The sequence below is a fragment of the Cervus canadensis genome, chromosome 18 (assembly GCF_019320065.1).
Source record: "Cervus canadensis isolate Bull #8, Minnesota chromosome 18, ASM1932006v1, whole genome shotgun sequence".
NCBI classification, from domain to species: domain Eukaryota; kingdom Metazoa; phylum Chordata; class Mammalia; order Artiodactyla; family Cervidae; genus Cervus; species Cervus canadensis.
The window spans coordinates 11914046-11939886 of record NC_057403.1 but is presented as its reverse complement, the minus strand read 5'-3'; the positions used below and the strand labels follow the sequence as shown (position 1 = coordinate 11939886).

At 57.8% G+C, this 25841-nt stretch overlaps 1 protein-coding gene across 1 annotated transcript; it reads right to left on the bottom strand.

Annotated features, from left to right (window-relative positions):
• Window positions 1-2968: 2968 nt before the first annotated feature.
• Window positions 2969-25766, bottom strand: PEG3 (paternally expressed 3). Its single transcript, XM_043434690.1, is given in 12 exon segments — window positions 2969-8915; window positions 8918-12444; window positions 12661-12753; window positions 13227-13329; window positions 15336-15436; window positions 15525-15671; window positions 16381-16470; window positions 16676-17151; window positions 18314-18430; window positions 18883-18958; window positions 21847-21922; window positions 25547-25766. Coding segments are annotated over 8 exon segments (6891 nt in total). The 5' UTR covers window positions 17067-17151; window positions 18314-18430; window positions 18883-18958; window positions 21847-21922; window positions 25547-25766; the 3' UTR covers window positions 2969-6476.
• Between the last annotated feature and the right edge of the window lie 75 nt (window positions 25767-25841).

Here is a 25841-nt window from a genome sequence, read left to right as displayed (position 1 = left end):
TCTGAGCTTCCCGGCACAGGTTAAGCCCTGGCTGGGAAGCTAAGATCCCACCTGCCTTGTGGCCAAAAACAGTCACGAGAGACAGCACCGCATGCCTGTTAGGATGGCTATTATCAAAAAAGACAAAAGATAACTAGGGTTGTTGAGGATGTGGAGAAAAGAGAACTCACATACTTTCAGAGGAAATACAAATTGATACAGCTCCCATGGAAAACGTGGGATAAACACTGCATGATCTCACTTACATGTGGAATTGAAGAAAGTCAAACTCTTAGAATAGTGGTTGCCAGTGTCTGGGAAGTGTGGGAAATGAAGGGGTGTTGCCCAAAAGGTATAAAGTTTTAGTTACACTGGATGAATACATTCTAGAGTTCTAATGTACAGCTTGGTGACTTTAGTTAATAATACTGTGTTATATACTTGAAAGTTGCTAAAAGAGTAGATCTCTCTTCTTGCCCCCCAAACATAACCATGTGAGGTGATGGATATGTTATTTATTTTGATTGCAATAATTATTATACAATGTATATGGAATCAACACATCACATTGTAAACCTCAAATAGATAAAGCTTTTTAAAATTAAAGGTGAACACCAGGCTACTGGCATATTTTAAATTAATTCATTTTTTGGCTGCGCTGGGTTTTTGCTGCGGCTCTCAGTGGCGGAGAGCAGGGACAGCCCTCTAGTTGTGGTTCAGGAGCTTTTCACTGCAGTGGGTCCTTTGAGGGGCCATCACATCCATGAGGCTGTCAGAACTGCCCTGCCCCCGCTCCAGGATCTGACTACACCAGCCGTACTTCCTCGTCTTTTTTTAAACTTATTTTGTATCGGGGTGTAGTTGTGACAGTTTCAGAACAGCCAAGGGACTCAGCCACAGATATTTACATGTGCCCACTCTCCCCCAAACGCCCCTCCCGTCCAGGCTGCCGCCTACCCCTGGGCAGAGTCCTCTGTGCTCTCATGGGTCCTTGTTGGTTCTGCATTTTGGATATAGTCGTGTGTGCACACGTCCATCCCAAGCTCCCTAACCACCCCCCTCCATCCTTTCCCCCTGCAACCGTAGGCGTGTTCTCTGCGTCTGTGTATGCTTCCTCCTTTTCAGTACGGGGGTTCAGCTCACCCCAAAGGACATCAGAGAGCATTCCGAAAGCTGCCGCTCCCACGGGCAGCGCCCCCTGCTTCCCCTTGTGTGAGAGGGAGGTGGTGGGTGAGGAGTGTTTTCAAGGGCTTGGAGCTTCAGAGGGGTCCCTGTGTTTCCAAGTCTCCTAGACACCACCATTCCGATTGCCAGGATTCCATTTCTCCGGGGCTGCCTGAGCTTTTCTCGCGGGAAACAGGGCGGGGCTCTGGACGTGGCCAAGCACAGTCAGAGGGAGACCCGCAGCGTCGCGGCGTGCATCAACAGAAGCCCACCTGCGGCTCTCACCCGGACACCCTTCACAGTCTCGGGGGTTGTGACAGTTGCTGTCAAGCCCTCCCCTATTCCCCACGCCCCCACCCAACCAGAGGAGCCGGAGGACTGACGTCCGGGCGGTATGCAGAGATCTTACTGCCGCGTGGCCTGTCTTCTGGGCCCCCCTCCCCATCCCGGGGCCTGACCCTGAGTTTTTCAGAGTATCCCAGTTGCCCTCAGGGTTTATCATGTCCAGCCCACACTCTGTCTCCATTAGGGCTCTTTGGGGCTACAAATGGCCAACTTTGGCCAAGTAGAGCAGGGGAGGAGAAGCCTGCAGGGACAGAGCGCTCAGAGGATGAATGGGAGGCATTGATGCCTGGTCAGCGCTGACCTTGGGAGGACTCTGTGTTCAAGGGGCCTGAGCGGCTCCAGGCTCAGCCCTGGGGACAGGGACGGGGAGGGGCCGGGAATTGAGCCTTCTCACCAGACTCGGCAATTCCCAGGGAGGGGAAAGGACTCGGGGCCGGTGACAAAGTCAGCTCGTGGGAGAGGGGTTCCGAGGGAGCCCCAGGTGACAGTGTCGCCAGGATCCCCAGGCGCTGGGCGCCCAGCGTCCCTGGCGCACGTGGCCGTGTCCATCTGCACACCCAGCCACGCTGGTGTGAGCGCCGGGCCGAGCCCTGGTCTGGGTCTGACGGGACCACGGCGACCCAGGGGCAGTCAGCTGAGGCCGGGGAGGGTCTGACCCGGGGAATGAGAGTGTGGTGGGGCACTGGGGAGCTGTCCGAGAGGGCCAGCGCTGGCCAGGCAGGCCCCAGTGACCCTCACCTTTTCCCTTCCTACAGGACATCCTTCAGTGACGGACCCTGCACGAAGTCAGCCTTAAAAGAGAACCGACCCCTCGCTCTGATGATCTCGGACGCAGGGGAGGATTATTGAAGCTGTCACTCGAGAGCTGGTCAGGCACCTCCAGACAGAACCATTCAGCTTCAGGGGAGTTAGGGACCCACATGTCATGTAACAGGCCTTCTGGTGGCTCAGACCGTAAAGAATCTGCCTACAATGCAGGAGACTCGGGTTGGGAAGATCCCCTGGAGGAGGAAGTGGCAACCCACCCCAGTATTCTTGCCTGAAGAACTCCGTGGACACAGGAGCCTGGTGGGCTATAGTCCCTGGGGTCACAGTCGGACACGACTGAATACAAAGAGATTCCAAATCACAGTATTTAAACATTTTTTATGTTACGGGGGATCATTCTTGTTTGTGTTTGAGGGAGTATTCTATTTAGATGAGATTAAAATTTTAAATGCAGACTCAAAGTAAGTGAAACTTACTTAACGTTTAATGTCAAGTTTAAAAACATTATTGAGATGTATCTTTTAATTTTATTAGTGCAGTTACAAATGTGGCTTTGTGTAGTACTGAGAGATCCCTTAGAAGTGAGCTCTTGAAATACACAATAATTAAAAAAGGCATGAGATTTGTAGGGCCTAAGGGGACACTAAGTGCTTGGATTTTGCTAACCACCCCAAACACTTCAAATGGACAAAAGAAGAGGCTGAGAGCTATCTTACTTTTAACTTTATTTTTATTGGTGACACGATTACAGATAGAACGGCCACAACCATACTAACAAACCAAAAACCTGTGCACAGAAACAAGATGAAGAAAACACGTCAAGATGTTAACCGTCGTCTTTGGGTGATGGCGACAGGGGCACGCCTCTCTTCCACACTTCTGTAACTGCCAGCTTTCTACCACGGGCAGACAATGCGGTTACCACGGAGGTGCCCGTGATGAAAGGTCGGTGACCGGGACAAGGAAACAAGCCTTCCAGGAAAGCGAGCCCCACAGCCTCACGCCGCAAAGACCACACAACCGTTTCCTCACTGCTTCCCGTGTTTCCTCTCCTCTTCCGCCCTCTGCATTCTCACCTCAGACACCCCCGTCCTCAGACTGTGCACAGATCAAGGTTTAACAGCAATGATTGTTGGGTGTCGGGAATATACGTGAATTTCTTTTGCTTTACTAAATCTCCCCCAAAATATGCCATGAGTATGTATTAAGAGTTTTAATGGAAAAACATACATAAGATTTAATACTCAAAACACCAAAGATCATTCAAGAAATTTGAGACAAGATAGTTAACCATAATCCCACAATGACAACACTACTTTAATTATTTTCTGTAATTTTTTCTTCATTGTAGACTTTATGCACACATAATCACCACGGTCATAAATCACAAGCTTGTGCACTGATACGAGATGGAGGAAACAGATCAAGATGTTAACAGTAGTTGTTGGGTGTTGGGAATATGGGCGACTTTTTTGTTCTTTTCTAATTTATTTTGCATTTTTCAATTATTCCTCTGGGTGTGTATTATGCTTGCTAATTGAAGCAAGCATAATAAACTTTGTTATCAGGAAACTATTTTAAGGGCCATCTGAAAACATTAAGATGAAAGCGTGTAACCGTAATTCCACAAAGGTAACACTTAATCTGAGTACACGTTTGGGACACAGTTTTAAGCCTGTGCACAGAAACAAGGATAAACAATATAGTGAGGCGTAGATCTGTCATCTTTGGATGGTGGGTATATGGATTTTTTTTTTTTCCCTCCACTTTTCTGTATTCTCCAAGTGCCTGAATAATGATCTCAAATTATGTTCACAATGGAAACGTGATTATAAACTTTTGATTAACACTATCATAAAGAACAATCAAGGAATTTAAGAAAATAATGCTCAACTATAAGCCTACAACAGCACCACCACCACAGCTTTTGACTATAAGCATACATTTTTAAACAGCTATAATTGTAGTATAAATATAATTCTGTGTCCTGCTTTTTCCACTTGGTATTCCGTAAATATATCTCCACGTCACTACATAACTCTCCATGATTATCATTTCTAGACAGCTGCATTCAGACTCCGCGGACACATGCCCTTCACCTTGCTCCTATTTTTGGCATTTGTCAGTTGTTCCTGTTCTCTCACTGACCGAAGGACGGCTGGAACGGACACCGGCAGGCGGCTCTCTGAAAACACTCTGCCAGTTGGTGCCGCCGACAGCGATGAGCGCCAGGTTCACCCCCACGCCGCCCGGGCTGGCTCTCAGCCCGGGCCCCCCCGATGCTGGCCTCGCGGCCCCTCGGGGCGCTGGGGCGTCCATTCCAGTGCTGTGTCTCGTGATGCAGCTGCCCTCAGGCCACCAAGTGGCCCTTCTCCTAACTGCCAGGACACCCTGCTCATTCATTCACCCCCCATCGGGCCTTCCAGTCCCTGCTTCCGATGTTCCTTCCATCCGACACCACCCTCCCAGGTCTGTGTGAGGCATCAGGACCCCCTGCTTTGGCTCTCCCCAACTTTGGCGTTCCCTCCAGCTCTGACACGCTCTCCCCAGCCCTCGTGGCAGGGACCTAGGAGAGGGGGGTCCGGACGCAACTCCAGAGCAGGCCTCCTCGCTCTGCTCTCCCAGATGATCTGCTCTTAGCTTCTGCTCACTGCATCTACAAGATCCTCTTTTTTTTTTTAAGTTTTTAAAAAAATTTTTTAAATTTTTTTGCCAGCCAACTCAAAGCCAAGAAATTTCTTAATAGTCATTATGCAAAGAGGGGGCGGGGAAGCAGAGGGAGGGCACAGAACAGGACGCAAGAGACCCCAGAGCGGTGAGGTCAGCTTGGGACGAGGACACGGGAAACCGGGGCCGCTCTGAGGACAGCGGGGGTGCTTGTCAGGAGGGCGCTTCCTGAGAGGGGGGGACAGATGGCAACGAAACAAATTAAGGCTGCCGGGGAACCTGAGTCCATGTTGAGCTTGAGTTGGCTGTAAAGAAAGATTTTTTTTTTTTTAAATGCAAGTTAGATACGGGGTTGGCTGAGGGTCAGACAGGTGGAGAGAAGGATTAAGTCTCAGGCTGGAAAGCTCTAAGGATACTAGCTCCTGGGCGCCCAGGGTGCAAACTTGCCATGTGGCGGCACGGAAGGGCCAAGCCACGTTGCTACTTGTCACTTAAGGCAGGAAGCGCGCAAAGGGAAGTAATGAAGAAGTAGCCCCTCATCCGTATTTACAACAGGAGAGCCCCCCTCCCCCCGGTGGTTCTCAACCTTCATTAGGCACACGTGATCTAGTGATGGTTACAACCCACTCTTTAAAGGCAAGGATGTAAGACTCACAGGGAAAAGCTTCGGCTTTTGTAAAATTCACTATCGAAGAGACATCAAGGTGGGTTAAAAAAATAAAAATAACAAAAACTTGTAGTGTTTTTTGCATGAGAACCACTGCAAGGTTACAAGGTGGCAACCAACCAATGAGGTTACAAAAGGCCAATCCACATGATAAAGGCTTACACAGCACGAGGTTTCAAAAGTGTCGGTGTAGACGAGGCGGCTGAAAAGGGAGCAGAGAGGCTTCCCTTCACACAGCAAAGCGGGCAAGGCGCGCTGCCTTTCATGCCTACACCGTGAGGGGGCTATGTAAAGAATAAGGAACCACACAGTAAGTCAGTCAAAAAGATACGGATAGGGTTCAAACAGCGCACAGTAAATCTTTCTAAAGCTCTAAAATGCTTACAAATATATTGTACTTTGTTGCTCTCTTCCTCCTCCAAAAAAAATAAAACAGCAAAACCAGAGTACCAGGTGAGGTGCGGCTGCAGGTGAACCGCCGGTGAGGGTCACACTCAGTCCAGTTCGCTGTGCTGTGTTCTGGGTACATCGCGGGAGGCGGTGGCGGAGGTCCCGGGCGGTCACAGATGGGTGCTCTCTGCAGCCGCGGAGGCCCCGCGGAGGGCGGGTAGGTGCCCTGCTGTCCCGCATGTACCTGCTGTGCTGGACACGGGAGCCGCCGGCGTCTGCACCTGGGGGCCGAGAGTGTGAATCCAGGCCGGAGGGTGCAGTGCAGGCCGGCTCGGGGGTCCGGTTGTGCGTGGGTGAAGGGGGCCGGGTCCCAGTGGAGGCCCCGGCCCGCCGAGCCGAGGGTCTGAAGTCCAGGTCGGGTGGGTGCAGTCCGGGCTGTCGCGGTGGGTCTGGTGTGTGTGGGTGAGGAGGGTCGGGTCCCGGGGGCCCCCGGGCCTCAGCCGGTGTGGGTGTTCTGGTGCCTGGCCAGGGACAGGCGGTCGCTGAAGAGCTGCCCGCACACGTCGCACTTGAAGAGCTCGTCGTCGGGCCGGCCGCCCTCGGGGCCGCCGGCGCCCTCGCCGTAGAGGCCGGCGGGCTCCAGGATGATGAGGCTGGCGTGCGCCGTCAGATGCTCGGCGTAGGCGGCGCCTGACGGGAAGGTCTCGCCGCACTCGCCGCAGTCGTAGTAGGGCTCCTCCACCTGGATCTCCTGCTCCTCGCCCTCCTCTTCGGGGTCCTCGATGCCCGCGCCGTCCGGCTCGTCGGCGTCACCCTCGGGCTCTTCGGCGCGCTCCTCCGGGTCCTCGATGCCTGCGCCGTCCGGCTCGTCGGCGTCCATGTCGGGCTGCTCCGCCTCGGCGTGGGGCTGCTCCGCCTCGCCGCTCGGCTCCGCGGCCTCCCACTCCGGGCCCTCGGCCTCCGCCTCGGGCTCGGCCGCCTCCGCCTCGGGCTCGGCCGCCTCCACCTCGGGCTCCGCCGCCTCCGCCTCGGGCTCGGCGGCCCCCACGTTGGAGCCCTGGAGGCGCAGGACCTCGCGGGGGACGAGGACGTTGGCCTCGGCGCCCTGGGCGGCGGCGGCGGCGGCGGCCGCGCCATCCTCCTGCAGGTGCAGCCTCTGGTGCTTGGCGAGGATGGTGCTGTGGATGAAGGACTTGCCGCAGTCCTTGCACTCGTAGAAGGGCCAGTCCCTCCTGGGTGGCTCCGTGAGGAAGGACGTGTGCACGAAGGCGGCCCCGTAGGCGTAGGGCTCGCTCTTCTCGTGCACCCGCATGTGCTCCTGGAGGTCGGCCTGGCTGGGGAAGGACTCGCCGCAGGTCTCACACTCGTAGCGCGGCTCCTCGCCCGGGCCCTGCTGTGGCTCCGTGGGCGCCGGGCCGGGCCCCGCCGCGCCCGCGCCCCCCTGGCCCTGATCCGGCAGCCCCTCGCCGGCGTGGCCCCGCACGTGCTCGCTGAGGACGGAGGCGTGGATGAAGTCCTGCCCGCACACCTGGCACTGCAGGGCCGCCCCGAAGGGGACGCTCTTCGGCGGGGCCTGGGGCCGCCGCGGGGCGGCAATCAGCGGCTGCATGAAGGGCTCGTACCGCCTGTGGCCGTAGAACTGGTCCTGCTCGTGGACCTTCTGGTGCTCGAAGAGGAAGGAGCTGTGCACGAACGACTCCCCGCAGGCCGGGCACTCGTAGAGCTGCTCCCCGAGGCAATCTTTCTGGTACTCGCTGACAGGAGGCGCGTGCACCGCGGGGCGCGTGTACTCACGGCTCTCCACCAGGGGCTCCCGGCGGTGGACCTTCTGGTGGTCGCGGAGGTCCGCGCGGTCCGCGAAGCCCAGCCCACAGTCCTTACAGCCGTAGATGGAGTCTTCGGGCTCCTCGGGCTCGTCCTGCTCCTCCTGCTCGTCCTGCTCCTCCGTCTCTTCCTCTTCACCCTCGGGCCCGTCCAGGCCCAGGTCCGGCATCACAGGCTCTCCAAACAGCTTCCCGTCATGGAAATTCTCTCGGGCATAGATCTTCTGATGTCTGGCAAGCTCTTCAACGGTGGCAAAGCATTCCCCACACTCCTTACATTCATTGAGAACTGGCGGCTCGCAGTAACTGGCCTCACTTGTTAGCTCAGCATAGCTGGTCTGAGCTGGTGGTTCAGAGTAACTGGTCTGAGCTGTAAGCTCAGCATAACTAGTCTGATCTGCTGGCTCAGAATAACTGATCTGAGCTCCTAGCTCAGCATAACTAGTCTCAGTTGGTGGTTCATCATAGCTTATCTGAGCTGCTAGCTCAGCATAACTAGTCTCAGTTGCTAGTTCAGCATAACTGATCTCAGCTGATAGATCAGCATAAGTAGCCTCAGCTGGTGGTTCCTCAAAGCTGACCTGAGCGGCTGGGTCAGCGTAACTGGTCTCAGCTGGTTCTGTATAACTAGCCTGAGCTGGTGGCTCAAAGTAACTGGTCTCAGCTGCTAGTTCAGCATAACTAGTTGGAGCCGCTAGTTCAGCATAACTGATCTGAGCTACTAGTTCAGCATAACTAGTCTCAGCTGGTGGTTCCTCAGCATATCTGGCCTGAGCCGGCTCCTCGGCATATCTGGCCTGAGCCGGTTCCTCGGCATAACTGGCCTGAGCCGGTTCCTCGGCGTATCTGGTCTGAGCTGGTTCCTCGGCATAACTGGTCTGAGCTGGTTCCTCGGTATAACTGGTCTGAACTAGTTCCTCAATGTAACTGGTCTGAGCTGGTTCCTCGGTATAACTGGTCTGAGCTGGTTCCTCAATGTAACTGATCTGAGCTGGTTCCTCAATGTAACTGGTCTGAGCTGGTTCCTCGGCGTAACTGGTCTGAGCTGGTTCCTCGGCGTAACTGGTCTGAGCTGGTTCCTCGGCGTAACTGGCCTGAGCTGGTTCCTCAATAGGTAACTGGTCTGAGCTGGTTCCTCGGCGTAACTGGTCTGAGCTGGTTCCTCGGCGTAACTGGCCTGAGCTGGTTCCTCAATATAACTGGCCTGAGCTGGTTCCTCGGTATAACTGGCCTGAGCTGGTTCCTCGGCATAACTGGCCTGAGCTGGTTTCTCAGTATAACTGGCCTCAGCTGGTTCCTCAGTATAACTGGCCTGAGCTGGTTCCTCAATATAACTGGTCTGAGCCGGTTCCTCGGTATAACTGGTCTGAGCTGGTTCCTCAATGTAACTGGTCTGAGCTGGTTCCTCGGCGTAACTGGTCTGAGCTGGTTCCTCGGCGTAACTGGTCTGAGCTGGTTCCTCGGCGTAACTGGTCTGAGCTGGTTCCTCGGCGTAACTGGTCTGAGCTGGTTTCTCGGTATAACTGGCCTCAGCTGGTTCCTCAGTGTAACTGGTCTGGGCTGGTTCCTCAGTGTAACTGGTCTGAGCTAGTTCCTCGATATAACTGGTCTGAGCTGGTTCCTCGGCATAAGTGGTCTGAGCTGGTTCCTCAGTATACTTGGCCTCAGCTAGTTCCTCAGTGTAATTGGTCTGAGCTGGTTCTTTGGTGTAACTGGTCTCAGCTGCTGGGTCAGTGTAACTGGTCTGAGCTGGCTCCTCAGTACAACTGGTCTGAGCTGGTTTCTCATTGTAATTGGTCTCAGCTGCTGGGTCAGTGCAACTGGTCTGAGCTGGTTCCTCAGTACAACTGGTCTGAGCTGGTTCCTCGGCGTCATTGGTCTGAGCTGGTTCTTCGGTATAGCTGGTCTCAGCTGCTGGGTCAGCATAACTAGTCTGAGCTGGTTCCTCAGTACAACTGGTCTGAGCTGGTTCCTCGGCGTCATTGGTCTGAGCTGGTTCTTCGGTGTAGCTGGTCTCAGCTGCTGGGTCAGTGTAACTGGTCTGAGCTGGTTCCTCAGTGCAACTGGTCTGAGCTGGTTCCGCAGTGCAACTGGTCTGAGCTGGTTCCTCAGTGCAACTGGCCTCAGCTGGTTCCTCGGTATAACTGGTCTCAGCTGCTGGGTCAGTGTAACTGGTCTGAGCTGGTTCCTCAATACAACTGGTTTGAGCTGGTTCCTTAGTATAACTGGCCTCAGCTGGTTCTTCAGTGTAACTGGTCTCAGCTGCTGGGTCAGTGTAACTGGCCTGAGCTGGTTCCTCAATACAACTGGTCTGAGCTGGTTCCTCAGTATAACTGGCCTCAGCTGGTGCCTCAGTGTAACTGGTCTGAGCTGGTTCTTTGGTGTAACTGGTCTGAGCTGGTTCTTCGGTGTAACTGGTCTGAGCTGCTGGGTCAGTGTAACTGGTCTGAGCTGGTTCCTCAATACAACTGGTCTGAGCTGGTTCCTCAGTATAACTGGCCTCAGCTGGTGCCTCAGTGTAACTGGTCTGAGCTGGTTCTTCGGTGTAACTGGTCTGAGCTGGTTCTTCGGTGTAACTGGTCTGAGCTGGTTCTTCGGTGTAACTGGTCTGAGCTCCTAGTCCAGCATAACTGGTCTGAGCTGCTTCCTGGACATAACTCATCTGCAGTGACTGGCCTTGGTAGCTGGTCTGAGGGTCAGTGGAGGTCAGGCTGCGAAGGACAGACCGTAGGTAGTTTTTATTTCCGGGGAGCTTCTTTCTGCTGTGGATCTTCTGGTGTTCAGCCAGCTCAGAGCTACGGACAAAGAACTCTCCACACTCTTGACATTCGTAAAATCTCTCTCTCGGGCGAAACGTTTGAGGCTCACCAAAACGCAGCGTGTGCATCATGGAGGTGTCATAATTCTTGCGCTCGATGTTCTTCTTCTTGGAGCGTGCCTTCTGGTGCTGGCGGCCGTCTGAGCTGGAGCCGGAGGCTTCACCGTCTCTCTTCCACCCGCTGGGGCCTTCCCCAGCAAGGTGGTCCAGAGGGGCGGGGCGCGACGCACGGTAGAAGACCGAGCTCCTGAAGAAGCTGTGTCTGCCTCCGGCGTAAGGGCTCTCCCAGGCCGGGGTCTTCTGAGGCGGGTCACGAAGGCCTGAGAGGTATGTGGAGGGCTCCCCGTCCTCCCTGAGGCCACGGGGAGGCCGGAAGGCGGCCAGGCTGTGGAAGATGGCCCTCTCGTAGGCACTCCTCTCATAGGCCCGGGCCTCCTGGCTGTCTTCGGGGTTGCTGCTGATGGTGAATGCCTTCTCGTCGTCGTCGTCCTCGTCCTCAGGTGGCCTGGTGATCGTGTGACTCTTCTGAGACCCAGGCATGGACATGCTGTGGAGCAGCGGCTTCTCGTACCCTCGGCTGTCGAAGCAGCTCTTCCGAGAATGAATTTTCTGGTGCTCCATGAAGTCTGAGCTCCGCCCAAAGGCATCCCCGCCCTCTCTGAAGTCGTAGAGCTTCTCCTTGGAATAGGTTTTCTGGCGCCTCTTCAGGGACTGGCCAGGAATGAAGGTCTCCTCGAAGGCTCTGGCCCTGCCGTCGGACGGGCTCCCGCGGCTGTGGATCTTCTGGTGCTCCCGCAGGGCCGCGCTGTGGTGGAAGGTCTCCCCGCAGACCTTGCACTCATAGCGCTTCTCCTTCCCGCAGGCCCTCTGCAGCTCGCCGAGCATGGGGGTGCGCCTCACCGCGCCCGTACTGCGCTCCCGCTCCCTCTCCCGCTCCCTCTCCTCACGGCTGTGGATCTTCTGGTGCTCGATCAGGGCCGAGCTGTGCAGGAAGGTCTCCTTGCACACCTTGCACTCGTAGAACTTGTCTTTGCCGTACATCTTCTGAAGCTGACTGACGGTGGGGCTGGGCAGGTGGGGCTCGTGCTGCTCCTCGTCCCCGCTGCCCCCCAGGTGCTCTCGGGCGGGGCCCCGCCGACGCTCGGCCGGGCCGGTGGCGCCTGCGGCCTGTGCGCCCTCGGGGCGCCGGGTGCCCGCGGGCCGGCTCTGGGCCTCGCTGACGGCTGCGCTGTGGACGAAGGACTCCCCGTACTCGTACAGGCTCTCTCGGGTGTGCACGATCTGGTGATCCACAAACTCAGAGATGACCGCGAAGGACCTCCCGCACTCATCGCACACGTAGGGCATGGCCCCCAAGTCCGGTGGCTGCGACAGGGCCACGGGCGGCGCGCCCAGGTTGCTGCCGCCCACTGCCCTGGCAGCCTTGCGGGCCTCACCGCCGCTTTCGAAGGGCCGCTTCCTCGCCCCGCCCCTGGGATCGTGCACTGGGCCCTGCCCCTCCGCGTCGAAGTGGTAGCGCCTTTTTCTCTCCAGAGCGCGCCTTTTGGAAACCAGGTCTGAGCTACAGCTGAAGCCTCCTCCCCCAAAGGCGCCCCCCTCTGAGGCTCCCGCCTCCCTCCTGCTGAAGGACGCTTCCTTCCAGTCGCCGCCCGGCCTCCGGGAGAGCCGGTGCGGCCGCTCATTCGGCTCCCGTGCCCGCCCGGACCTGGAGCTGCGCGCCACGTCCTTGATGAACTTCTCCATGATCACCCCGTGGGAGGACTCGGCCTCACAGATGCCCCGCCGGTGGGATGACTTCCTGGTCTCGGGCGCTGTCTTCAGACCTGGAAGCAGCCCCGTGTGAGCACTCTCCGGGGCCCCGACTGCGTGCCCCCAAGTGTCACTGCACGCCGCCACATGCCTGTGTGCACACCCGTGTGACTGTGTGTGCTGTGTCTGTGCACGCCGCCCCCCCCCCCGCCCCGCGTGGCAGTGCGTGTACACCGCCGTGTCTGTGCGTGCACCTGGCACCCGCTCCTGCCGCGGGGCCTCATGCTCACCTCTACTGGTGCTCGGGTAGGCACTTCTCTTTGACCTCGACGAGTGGCCTTGGGTCATGTGTGAGTGGCCGTCGTCCTCGGCAAGCTGAACCCCTGTCCGCAGGAAGAACACAGCATGAGCCGTGTCACTGCAGACGACGGGCTTTCTCTCGGGTGCTGAGCGTGCCCTGGATGGCCTGTGTCTCACCTTTCCTCACTGTCCATTCCTTGGCCCCTTGCCCATCTCTTCTTGGTTAATTCCCCAGACTCTGCTGACAAGATTGCGCAGAGGCCTCCGAGCGCCCCTAAACCCAGGGAGTCCTTGCTGGCTCTCTGGCTCCACAGGCTTCCCCACCTGACACGGCCCACACGACCCCTCATGGGCCCACTGCCACCTCAGACCCAACCACGTGTCCCCTGGGGAAGCCACCCAGGACTGCGGACCTGCCTCAACGCAGACTGGAGCCGCAGGGCGGCACTCCAGGGTGAGAGTCGTGTGGGCACAGCCCCGTCAGAGCAGGCCACAGGGCCACTCCCTCCCGCTCCTGCTCCGCCAGGAGCCGCGGGATCCCCCTTTCAGCGCTCACCCAGTGAGAGCAGCTTCCGGTAGTTCTCCATGTTGTCCTGAATCGGGTTCTGGGGCTTGTGATCCTCAGTGAGGGCCACCATGTCCTGGTACAACACCGCCTCCTGCAACAGCAGACGTGTCCTCAGTGGGGTCTGCCCAGGCGCCCGCGGCCAGGACCGCGCCGGTGGCGCGGGAGCCACACACACACACACAGTGTGCAGCAAGTGCTCACAGCGCCGGGGGTTCCGAGTGGTCTGGTCAGGCTCTACTAGGGACCTACGTCGTACCTACCTTGGCGCTACACTCTGAGGAAGCTCCCAAAGACGGAGGGCACATATTCCTTGCCCTCATGCAGCTTATCATTTGGTTGGAGAGAAACAATCAGAGAACAGTAAACAACAAAGTGGGGTGCAGAGAGTCGGCGCTAAGCGGGCATGGCAGGGGGACAGCTCAGGGTGGGCTGGGGGGTGAGCAAGACCCGCAGGTGTGGGTGGGGCCGGGAGCGCTGCTGAGGCCCCAGGAGGGGCACGGAGCCAGAGGAACGCCAGGGTCAGAGGAGCTCAAGCACCTTCACGACCGAGCAAGCTGGGAACAGAAGTCCTCCCAAACCTCAGCGACCTCATCTGTGAAATGGAGAGGAGGGTGTCCACCTGCCCCCCTCACGCCGTAAGGGTCCTGTCACGTGGGCCGCTGACCTGGGGCGAAGTACTGAGGGGCTAACAGTAGGTGTGCATGTCCCGCCACGTGGTCTGCTGCACGTGGGGCTAAGTGTGCAGGAAGACTCGGTGGGCCTCCCCTGGAGGGCCAGCACTTAAGACCCTGGGCTTCCACTGCAGGACGCGTGGGCTCAGTCCCTCGTCAGGGAACTGAGACCCCACACGCCATGTGGCTGGGCCCAAAAGTAAAACGAAAAAAATTATGTAAAGAAAACAAGTGTTGTCACTACTGAACTGTCGTGTAAAGATGTTTGACATTAAATCTGCCACGGTTCTGGGAGTGGCACGGGACACGACAGCCACGTGCAAGTGCAGCAGAGAGAACAAGCGCCGCGGGCACAGGTAGGTGCCGCTCCCCCGGGGAGAACCAACAAGCACAGGCGCTGGGGCTGAAGGGGAAGAAAACCGCCTTCACACAAGTGCCGGAGCTCAGCAACTAGAAACGAAACCCCTGGCAAAACGAAGCAGGGCTTCAGAAACGGACCCCTCGCCAGGCCAGGGCTGTGGAGTCCAGGGGCACTCAGGGCTGACAGCGCCCCCTGCTAAGGCCTCCCCGAGTTATCACAGCGCAGGAGACTCCGTGGGGTGGGCGGAGCACAGGTGTGTCTGCCACGGGACAGGCGGAAACAAACCGGAGCTCCTAGCTCAGGGCCGGCAGAGAGCAGATGAGGTCAAGAACTGGGGGGCCGAGGGTGCCACAGGGCACCACCCCTGGTGCTAACAGACCCCAAGAGGCAACGGCAGAAGGAAGTGGCACCTCCCACACCTTCCTGTCGGTCGAATCTGAGTGACACAACATGCATTACCTTCTGGACTACACTGTTCCCAGGAAAGAGCACGCTGCTCTGACTTGAGCTGGCCCGACCAGTGGGCAGCCCTAAGCAGGGTCCACTCTCTCACGCGGCTGCACGGGTGCCCTCCTCCACATGGCCACGTCGCATGTGGCCATCTTTCTCGAGCCCCTCCTTGCCTGTGCCCCTGTCCCTAGTGCACAGGGGCTGGAAGTGACAGCGTGCCCACCAGGCCACGCACTGTGCACCCCTCACAACAGCCCTGCTGAGGCTGTCGTCACACCCATTTCACAGATGAGGAAACTGAGGCTTGGTGCAGCTAGCGGGCTGGCAGGTGGTAGAGCCAGGCTGCAGACTCAGCTCTTTTCGGCTCCGGGACCTGAGCGCCCTCTCCCTCTGCTCTGTGCATGGGACAGCCGACCGCCAGGGGACATGAGTGCTGACCCCGTGAATGAGCTGGAAAGCAGGCGACAGTCACTGCGGCCACTGGTCACCCCTGGGCTCTCTCCCCAACCCTGGTGGGCTTCTAGGTGGCAGATAACTCAGCCTCCCGAGAAAGAAAGGCACCTCCAACACGGAGTGAAGACGGCCCTCCCAGAACGAGAGGAAACCTGGGCGCACCTCGGATCTGGCGTCCAAATCCAGCAGGGAGTCCCTGCGTCTGTGCTCTCTCTCCTTGGCTCTCTCCGCCAGAGGAAGGGTGAGGTCCCGCTGGTGAAACCCTGGGAAGGGAGAGGCGGCGTGAACGGATGTGGCGCAGTAGGCCAGACGGCGAGTGGGGCGGGGGTGGGGGGTCGCAGGGACACGTACTGCTCCTGGGGCTCCGGACGGACGGCCAGCGGTCCCGTGACTCCATGTCCCGGTTCCGGCCGCGGCGGCGCTCCCGCTCCCGCGCCCGGCCTCGCTCCCGGTCTCGCTCCCAGTCCTGGTCCCAGTCCTGGTCCCGGTCCCGGTCACCTGCGGATGCAGACATGCGGAGCTGACCGCGTGCTCTGCACACCCCTCCACACCCGAACGCTATGCCTGCTCTCCCCTGGGAGCTGGGGCCCATACCGAGGGGCAGTTGTCCCCGACACCAGGGCCTGGACCTGCTGCTGCGGCCTGGACCCACTTCCGGGGCTTCGCGCAGGCTGGCCTGGCCTCGGTCAGGCCGATGCCCTCTCAGAGGGGCCGATGCCCTCTCAGGGGGCCCGCTCCCGCTTCAGGCTCTCCCGGTGTCCCGGCTCCTGCGGTCTCCGCCTTCAGGAGGGCCATCTGCCAACCCTCCATGGCCTAGCCAACCCCAGCCCGGCTTAACGTGCTCCCCACTTGACTATAGAGAGAGAGAGCACCATCCCCAGAGCACCGCTGCTTCAGAAAGTTGTCTGGAGAACCCTGAACAAACGAACAGCTGTGCAGGCAAAGTGGCGATGAACTTCGCCTCCCGGAGGCTGTGGGCACAACCTGAAACAACCTACTGCAAATTCCAAATAGCTTCAAAATTTTAAATGTTTTCCCTCATCATTGAACAATAAAAAGTTGTATTTCACTCCATGGATGTGTCTGCCCTGATGAAAACGTCTCATTCCGCCATCCCAGAATCCCCCGCCCCAGATCCCCGAGCAGCAGCAGCAGGGCCCCAGCAAAGGGCTGTGCGCAGACCCCACGGCGGTGGGCGGCTACTCACCGCTGCAGGGGAGGGCGGGGCGCGGCGGCGGGGACTCCGCGGCCCTCCGGCTCACTCCACCTTCGCTGTGGGTGTCGCTGCTGTTGTCGTCTGAAGGGACACCAGACACGGCTCAGGGGCTCAGCCACGCTTGCCCATTAGCTTAGCCCCTGAGGGCACCCGCCACGCCCCTCTCTGCCGCCCCCGGCCCCTTGCGGGCAAGAAAGGCCAGGGTTGCCACATCCAGCCCCCCACCCCCGGCCCCCCAGAACAATCCTGCCAGAGCAGCGGGGGCCCCGCCTTCCCCTTGGCTCACCTTCCGGCTCGTACATCTCCTCGTAATCTTCCAGCAGAGCAACGAGCTCTTCGCAGTTATCCGGCTTTCTTGCCTGCACCCAAGGCTTGATCTTTTCCGGAAGGATGGTCAGGTACTGCTCCAGGACCAAGACCTCGATAATCTCCTCCTTGGTGCGAATCTCCGGCTGCAACCAATCGAGGCAGAGGTTTCGGAGTTTGAGAAGGGTCTTCCGAGGCCCAAGGAATTCCACGTAGAGGAAGTTCCGAAACCTCTGATGAAAGAACTCAGAGTCAGTGGCGCCTTCTCCTGGGACGGCGTCCGGCTCAGACAAGTCACTGTCTAGCTCATACTGGTTTGGGGCCCAAGACTTCTTGGGTTTGGTGGCGGACAAGGACTTGGGAGGCAGCATGTCTCTAAGGAAAAGTTTCACTGGAGGAACCCAACATGCGCCAACAGGGCAGACGCAGCAGCAGGGGCAGTCACTGCTCAGGGACCTGCGGATCGTAAGGAGACACACATGTCCCAGGGGTTGGGGCCCGCCCGGCGGGAGGACAGGCCCAGGGCGGGCGCCGCACCACACCCCCGACACACAGACACATGCGAGGAGTCGCAAGCAGCACGCCTGCAGTGGGAGGACTGCGCCCTGCTCCTGACTGCCTCTGCGACCCTGGGCCTTGGGGCCCGCATCCTGCAGTCTGTCCCTTCTCGGCAGGCCCGGGGCCACGGACCCGCGTGCCTCCCGCGGCCTCGGTGTACAGCACAGGAAAGCCGCGCACACACGAGACCGCGGGCCCGGGGCTTCGGGTACTCTGGGCAACTTCTCTGCGCCTGTGCTCTGCATGTGCAACATGTGCTGGCCAAGCTAAGGGCCCCTGAAATCGGCAGCTCAGCTCCTCTGTCCCACCAGCCGCGTCCCCACCGCACCAGCCGGCTGGCTGCCCTTTGTCTGCGGCAGCAGGCATGCCTTCTCCACGGCGTGCACCGAGGGCAGCCCTGGGCTCCTGTTTGCACCACTGCCTCTGGAGCCCGAAAGGAGGGCGATCTACTGGTATTCCGGGCACCCCTCGAATTTCGTCTTAAATATCTGAGCCAACTGGCCTGGGCCCCACTGTGAAGGGATCAGAGACAGATGCTTCCCTCACTGGGAAAGGCAGGGGTCAACACCGGCCCCGCCGGCGTTCCGTGGAGCTCGGACCCCGGTGCCCAGCTCAGCGAGCCAGCAGAAGGTCGGATGGAGCGCCGCTGAGTCCGTGGGAACCCCACATCTACTACTCACATCAGTGGTGATGACATGCCCAAGCGGCCAGCAGGGTTCTGTATGCCCCACACCACCTCCTGCTCTGGCCAGCCTCGTCTGAGATCCAGGGGTCTCCAGAGAAACCAGCTTGCTACTCCCTTCACCCTCCCGCCGCTGCGGCTCTATTCTAGGGTCTGCCCACACCCTGCTAAGAGAACTTCTCAGGCCGAGTATAAAAGCTGACTCCCCGTCCTCCTCTCGCTCTGGTGTCATCAGCTAAGGCTCCTCACCCCCCTTCACCTGGGCCACTCAGCGGCCCACGAGCTCTCTGGCCCCGCCTTGTCCTCAGTGGTCAGCCACGCTGCAGCAGGAAGCGGGCGGCACAGCAAAGAAGTCCAGGTCGGGGTGCAGTAACTTACCTGACAGTTTTGTACTTCTGACTTTACTTCCAGAGAAGGACAAAACCACATGCAGCAAAAATTCTTTTTTGTTTTAAAAGGAAAACCAGTAAGTTTAAAAAAAATTGTTTTTAATGTCTAAAGAGAAAACAAAAGGGGTTTCAATTATTTAGTCTTACAGCAGCCTTCCTGACTGGGGCGTGAATGCCTCACTGTGGTGGGCTTGCTCTGCCCCTGCACACACCCCCACTCTCTCTGTAGCGTCCTGCCCACCAGCTGGGCAGACCCTTGCCTCCGCCACTCCCGCTCGGCCTGCCCTGCCCTCCTCTCCTCCACAGCAGACAGGGTGCCAGGTGACAGCCTGCTGGGCAAGCCCCCAGGCTCTGGAGAGCTGCCGTGAGCTGACCCTGAGCCTGGCGAAGAGGGACTGCCTGACCAGAGCAGGGCCCTCAGAGCCCGTGGGCCTGGCGGGGGACAGGGCAGTGAGCCCCGGTCTCTCCATGGCCTCCGATTCAGAGAACTTGTTCCCCTAGACGGCCACGGCCCCACCTCTCAAGAGGCCACGGGACACCCCTGGGTATGTAAATCACCTGGTGGGAATAGGGTCCCTTCCGGAACTTCTGAACAAGTAGCTATCCACAGGAACAGAGTCAAAATGCCAGGCACCTGCAGACATTTTAAAGAAAGAGATACATGGACAAATCAACACAGAAGAAGTGTCAAGAGTGTCAGAGAATTCATTCTCCATGTGGCTGTGGACTGAGACCACGCTGTGGGCAAGGCCTTTAGGTATCGTCTTCAAGAGAAGGCCCACTCCCCCATCATATAAACAAACCAGAGACAGGAGGTAGAAAGCTTTTGTTTCTGCTATGAAACCTGAATAATTTAAGAAATCTAAGACAAAGAGAGAGCCACGGAACTCCAGACCAAACTCCCTTCTGAAGCGAACACACACTGCTATGACTGCTGAGCCGCACCCCCTTGAAACTGCAAGCCACACGCCTTGATCCCATTTGTTCCTACAGGAAATCTTTCATAGTCTCTATACATATTACATCGTTTCTAACAAAATGAGATCACACCAGGGGCTCTCTGTGTGTGTGTATTTTTAAACGCAGTAATTTTTGATCAGTACATATAGATTTTCCAATCAGTACATATAGATTTACGTCATTGTTTCTAAAGGCCACACAGTCATCCTTTCTATGGATACAGTCAATTCACACTTGATGTAAATGACTAATGTAAAAACTGTTTAAAGCATTAAATGAAAATACTAGGGTATGAAATGGTATATAGCATATCTGGCATTCTTACTGCAAACATACTCATTTATATGTACACAGAAAATGATGAAGATGTCCCCACATGGAATAAAATGCAGTTTTAGAAAGCAAAGCTATAGATGGAGGCGTGTTTATACTGAAATTCTTATGGCTGTTGCTAAAGAGCTGCACAAAATCATGTCCACACACAGAAACACACCCACATAAATGTAATGGACACAAGGTCCCAACTTTCACATCACGCCCCACCCCCAACCAAATGTTGCCTAACACCCCACTTACGCTTCACTCTGGTGGCCTGAGTTTGAAGCCTTAATGAATTGGGCATAGTCTTATTAAAATCAAAAAAGCTACATAGGTACTTAAACGTACGGAGGTGCGTACAAACCAAGGTAGAAGCCAACTTCCTTATAAACTGGGAACTTCCCTGATGGTCCAGTAGTTAAGACTCTGTGCTTCCACTGAAGGGGGCACAAGTCTGATCCCTGGTCAGGGAACTCAGATCCTGCATGCCACACAGTGGGCCAAACAACTACATAAATAAAACTTGTATAAGGACCGTTAGTAAAGTGGGGAAAACTGAAAAAGGAAATGATTAATAAAAGACACTTTATCATACATTTCAATTTAGAATGTTATTTGAAGTTCACAATCAGAAAAAAACCTGAATGTAAATCTGAAGTGAGCTCAGCAGCTGTGGGCTTTCCCCTCCTTTCTGTTGGCCAGTGCCCACAGGAGCCCTCCTCCTGTGTCTCCCTCCCTCTCCCACCTGCAGAGCTCCATGGAGCACCCCCACACACACACCCTTCAGGGCAGAACAGCACTGCTGGGGCCCCCGCCTAGACCCCGACATCGCCATCTGCTGTCCCCTCTGCCTCCCTGAACTCTGGCCCCGAGGGAACCAGCGTGGTTTCCGGGCCTGGAGGTGGGCTCTCACCGGCCCTGGTTGCCAGGCCCCCACCACACTCTCTCTGGAGCAGGAACCCCAGACTGAGTTGAGCAGCGGTCAAGAGCAGGATTTTAGAAGTCAAGGCCTGACCACACTCAGAGGGTGGGAGCGAGGGTGCGGTCACACAGAGCTGGGACTCAGGCCGTCTCTGGTTGTGGGGCCAAGCGGGGCATCAGCTCTGCGGGTGGGGTGGACAGGAGATGAACGAGGGCAGACGGTCAGGACGAGGTATCACCACCTAACCAGGCAGAGGGGTTTACGGGGCTCCAGCTCAGCTGTCCTCAAACACACTGGACAACGAGCGTGAAGCATGTGCGCTGTGAGCACTGTGTGCAGATGGAGCTCAGCGCTGAGCTGGGCCATCCCACCACGGCACAGCAGGGCTGCCCACAGGCCAGCAGCGCTGCCCCTTGGTCCATGTGGGGTATTTGGGCCGCACTTTCAATATCTTACAGTCCTTTACTTCTACTTCGTAAAAATGCATAGAAAACGAAAGCACGGCCTCACAACTAATGTACCTGAAACAAAGCCGGAGCTCACCACGTGTTCCTGCCACAGGTCAGGGGTGGGGGTGGGGGGTCTTTGGCCTCCAAAAAGATCAGTGGGTCAACTGTTCAACTGCACGGGGAGGAACTCGACTACTGGGGGCTGGACTGGTGGCTGGGCCATGGGAGGAGAAGTCAGACAGTCCGTGGCCCCTGGGGCCCCAGGCTCCCCACACCCCACTAGGGGTGCCAGCAGCTCCGTCGTGTGGTCTCCAAGCCCGGTCCCACTTGCTCACTTTGGGGCCTCGTCACGGAGCTCTGAGGCCCAGCCCCTGTCTCCTGCTCCCTACCTCATCAGAGGGGCTAGAATTGAGAAGTTACTGCCTTCGTCTCAGGGGCAGCAGAGGGCACGCACTCTTCTCTCATGCACTCCGTTCTCCTGCCTGTCTCTGCACACAGCCTTACTTTTTTCAATGTCTTTCATTACCCAAAAGACTATGAGCTCCAAGGAATCACTTCTTTTCCCACTCAGGGTCATGACTAATAGAAGACTCAATGAATTTCTCATGCTTCCTTAACTACCCAATAAGAAAGGGCAGGCCTGAAGGAGTAGCTGAGTGTTGGGAAGAGAGCCTGGACACCCCAAAGGGTGGCGTGAGACCAAGGAAAATCTGGTGAACACACGGTCCACCGGAACAGTCTGCACACTCTCAGCAAGCACGAGCGGTGCTTGTGGTCAGGTGGAGCGCGTGTGCAGCAGGGAAGTGTCAGGCTCAGGGAGCACGTGCTCATCCCCAGGATGGCGTGACGCGGTCAGAAGGGACTTCAGCTCACCTGGACCCAGACACCTGGCGTTTGGACCAAGTCCCTCTTCCTCCCGCCGATCACCTCGGAGAAGAAGAGAGCAGAGCTGGGGAGGGAAAAGAAAACATGAGACCTCAAATTTATTCTCCAAATCCTGGAATTCCCAGGCTGGAAATGACCCCACACAGTTTCATCTCTACCTCCCACAGGGTGGATAGGTCATCAGTCTCACCCCCTGGGGTGTACGTTGTACTGCGGGCTGTAATCACAGCCTTCCCCCAGTGAGGTCATGTCAATGGGTGTGCAGCCAACTCTGAGTCTGTGTCTCAGAACCTTCTCTAATAAGCAGAGCAAAATAGTAAAAACACAGGACTTGGGGCTGAGAAATTCAAGACCCCAATTTCCCACTTAATAGCTCTGCTGCACCGGCCACCCTTTTAAAGTCAAGGTACACACACTGCAGGTAGAAACTAGAGGGAGAAAATGGCTAAGAAAATAGTACTATTTATTGTTAATTACGTGCCTCCTATAGTGCTTAGCACCTTACTTTCAGCATCTCTGTTAGTTCTCACATTACTAATTTTCTACATATTTTACAAAAATGAAGCAGAGAACTCAACCTCAGAGTTCATGGCAATTACAGATCAACTAATGTCATTTTGGAAAACAGTACATCTACAGATATTTTCTATGGAAACCTTGTGAAACAATGATATAGACACCACTTAGAAAGATGAGCTGAAATTCTATTTTTGCCATGTGATAACCAGTGATGCAAGTCCAGACCTATGCAGCATGAAGAGACTAGCTTATATTAGGACCTTAATAATAGTCATCATCACTACTATGAGATAACGGCATCATTACTTAACCTTACACAACATTTTAGGTTATCAACAAGATCCCTGTGGACGACACTACACGTTTCAAATCCCACTGTGGCTCAGAGCATGTGTTCAATCAGAGGCCCGTAGAAGCTCCTTCAGGTCTGTGCCTCTGGCTTTTATTAACACTATCAGCTGTCAGCGCATGTATAATTAGGTCCCGCCCACCACACACTTGGCAACGCCCCCCTCACACCACCCCTCCCTGCTGGGGCCACCCCGCCCCGCCCCGCCTCCCAATCCCGCCCACCTGCCAGCCCCTCCTCCGTCCCACCAGGCCCCACGCCACGCCTCCCTCGTAACCTTCCACCACCGCACATGCTCCAGGCCATCTACGAGCTTGAGTTTTTTTCCTTCAAGTCACCGCCTACCAACCTCAGAGCCTCCCACCCTCAAATCTCATATGCACAGCCTCCTCCACTCTCTCACTTAGGAACCCACCCTCCCCCAAGTCTATTAAGATTCTGTTTCCCACGTGACCCCTGGATGTGCACAGTTGAGCCCTGTCCCACAGCCCCCGCCCCCACCCCCTCCAGGGAACACAGCGCCATCGCGCGGTCGCTGAGATGTGGCGCAGAGGCAAGCAGCGGTCCACCTGGCGCCTCGCACAGCAGAGACTGCAGGGCGGGCTCGGTCTCCCGGGACACCAGAGGTGGTGGCCCGCTAATCCAGCCCCGCTGGCACTCACGACGGCGCATGCGCAGCAAGCAAAGCCCACCCCCTGCCATTCAAGATGGCGCCTGCGCAGTAAGCCTCACCGCCACCTGTCGGTCAGCAGAGCTCTAGGTGGGTAGGGGTCTGCAGCCCCTCCCCCGGCCCACCCCCTGAAGCCAGCCCCACGGTCATTCAAGCCGGTGCCTGCGCAGTAAGCCTCGGCGCCCCCTGTCGGCCACCGGAGCACTAGGTGGGTAGGGGTCTGCAGCCCCTCCCTCGGGCTGCCCCTGCAGAACCACCGTCATTCAAGATGGCGCCTGCGCAGTAAGCCTCGGCCGCCACCTGTCAATCAACAAACAGCGCTGGAGTGGGCAGGGCTCTGAAGCCCCGCCCTCGGCCCGCCCCTGCGGCCAGCCCCGCTGCTATTCAAGATGGCGCCTGCGCAATAAGTCTCGGCGCCACCTGTCAGTCCACAGTGCTAGAGTGGGCAGGGCTCTGGAGCCCCACCTTCGACCCGCCTCCTGAGACCAGCCCCTCTGCCATTCAAGATGGCGCTGGAACTGTAAGCCTCGGCCGCCACCTGTCAGTCAACAAACAGCACCGGAGTGGGCAGGGCTCTGCAGCCCCTCCCTCAGCCCGCCCCCTGCGGCCAGCCCCACTGTCATTCAGGATGGCACCTGCGCGGTGCCATCTTCTCTTGCCATCAAGACTTGGCGCCACCTGTCAGTCAACAAACAGCGCTGAGTTGGGCAGGCTGCTACAGCCTCTCCCTCTGCCTGCCCCGAGACCCGCCTCGCTGTTACTTAAGGCAGCGCCTGGACAATAAGCCTCAGCTTGTCTGTCAACAAACCGCAGTGGGGAGGGCAGGGCTCCGCAGCCCCTCCCTCAGCCCGACCCCTGCAGCTCCGCCGTTATTCACAATGGTTCGTGCGCAGTGAGCCTCGGCGCCACCTGTCGGCCACCATATACACAGTCACAGCGCGCAGGGCTTCACAGCACTCCGCAGCACTCAGTCCCCACAGACGGCCCGCGGCCCCATGCCCTCGGCCCAGCCAACGGGACACCTGTGCAACGCGTCTAGGCTGTACCCGCCGCCCAGTCCCCACAGGGCCAACCAAAGCATGGAGCCAGAAACATCCCAGGGTAAAAGCAGTCCAGAAAGGAGTCATGCTCTGCAACCCCAGAGCAGCCAAAGAGAGGCAGCGGGCACAAGGACAGCCCGTGACCCTGTCCCTCAGGACAACAGCTCCTTAGTGACAACAGTGTGGCCCCTGCTGATCAAAAAGAAGCCCCCCTCCCGTCACCAGACCACAAGCCGGTCAGGGGTGACGCATCGCGGCAAGCATCTGCGGCAAGCGTCCGCGGCAAATGTCCACGACCGACCCGAGACCAGAAAAAAAGGGGTGAGACAGAGGACCCCCTCAGCCCTCAATCACAGCACAGACTCGGGCACCACGACCCGCAGCCCCGCCCCCGTGGCTGGCCAGCCGGACCGCGCCGGCCAAGCCTCTGCCGCCCCCATCAAAGATGGCGCCGCGGCGGCGGGTTTGACTGGACGGTCTCTTCTGAGACCCACTGTCACGACAGCCCTCGGCCCTGCCCCGGCCAATCAGAACAGCGTCCTTGCAGCCCATCTCCGCTGCTGCTTCAAAGACAGCTCCAGGGTGGGTGGGCAGCAGCTCGTCACCGCCCTGAGAACACACCCAGCAGGCACCGCCATCCTCGGCCCCGCCTATAGCTCCTCCCGCCGCCACTGCGGCAAGCAAGCCCCGCCCCAGACACCGGCAAGGATGCAGGGGTGGCCGGAGGGGACCTGGCTAGTCTAGGACCCCGGGGGATGGGGTGTCTTTTGCAGCCCCCAGGCCAAGCCGAGGAAGACGGGGGCACCCTGTGACTTCTCCTGCTCATCAGGGACCGCCGCCACTGCTCCAGCACCCACCCCAGCGGACTGCGGAGCCCGGAGCCCGTGGCAGTCCCACCCCCTGCCCAGGATGATCAGCCGTCCCTGTACACGCTACGCTCAAGACAGGTGGCATGGGAGACCCAACCCCAGACTCTGGCTGGCCGCGCAACATGGTGCGGCTGCGGCAAGCGCGGCAGCTCTCGCCCGTTGACCCGGGTCCCGGCTCTGCGGCATCCATCCCGACGCACCATCCAGATGCAGTGGTGCGGGCCGGGGCAGCCGGACTCACCTCACCGGACCTCAAGGCACCACCCTGCCCCGGGCTGACAGCTCGACCACAGCGCAGCCTGTGCAAGGTCTAGTGCCCCCACAAGGCTCCAGGCGCTCAGTGGCGCCAGCAGCCAAGGGTAGACATGTCCGATCCTCCGCTCCAACCTCTTTCTCCCGCGGCTCCCAGCGTCTGCACCGAGCCCCGGGCCCGCGGCTCCTTGTCTGGTTCTCCGCAGAGGCGGGGCCGGGCACCGGCCAATCAACGGCTGTGTGCGGCGCCCAGGGCCCCTCGCCACACCCCCAGCCCTGCCCAT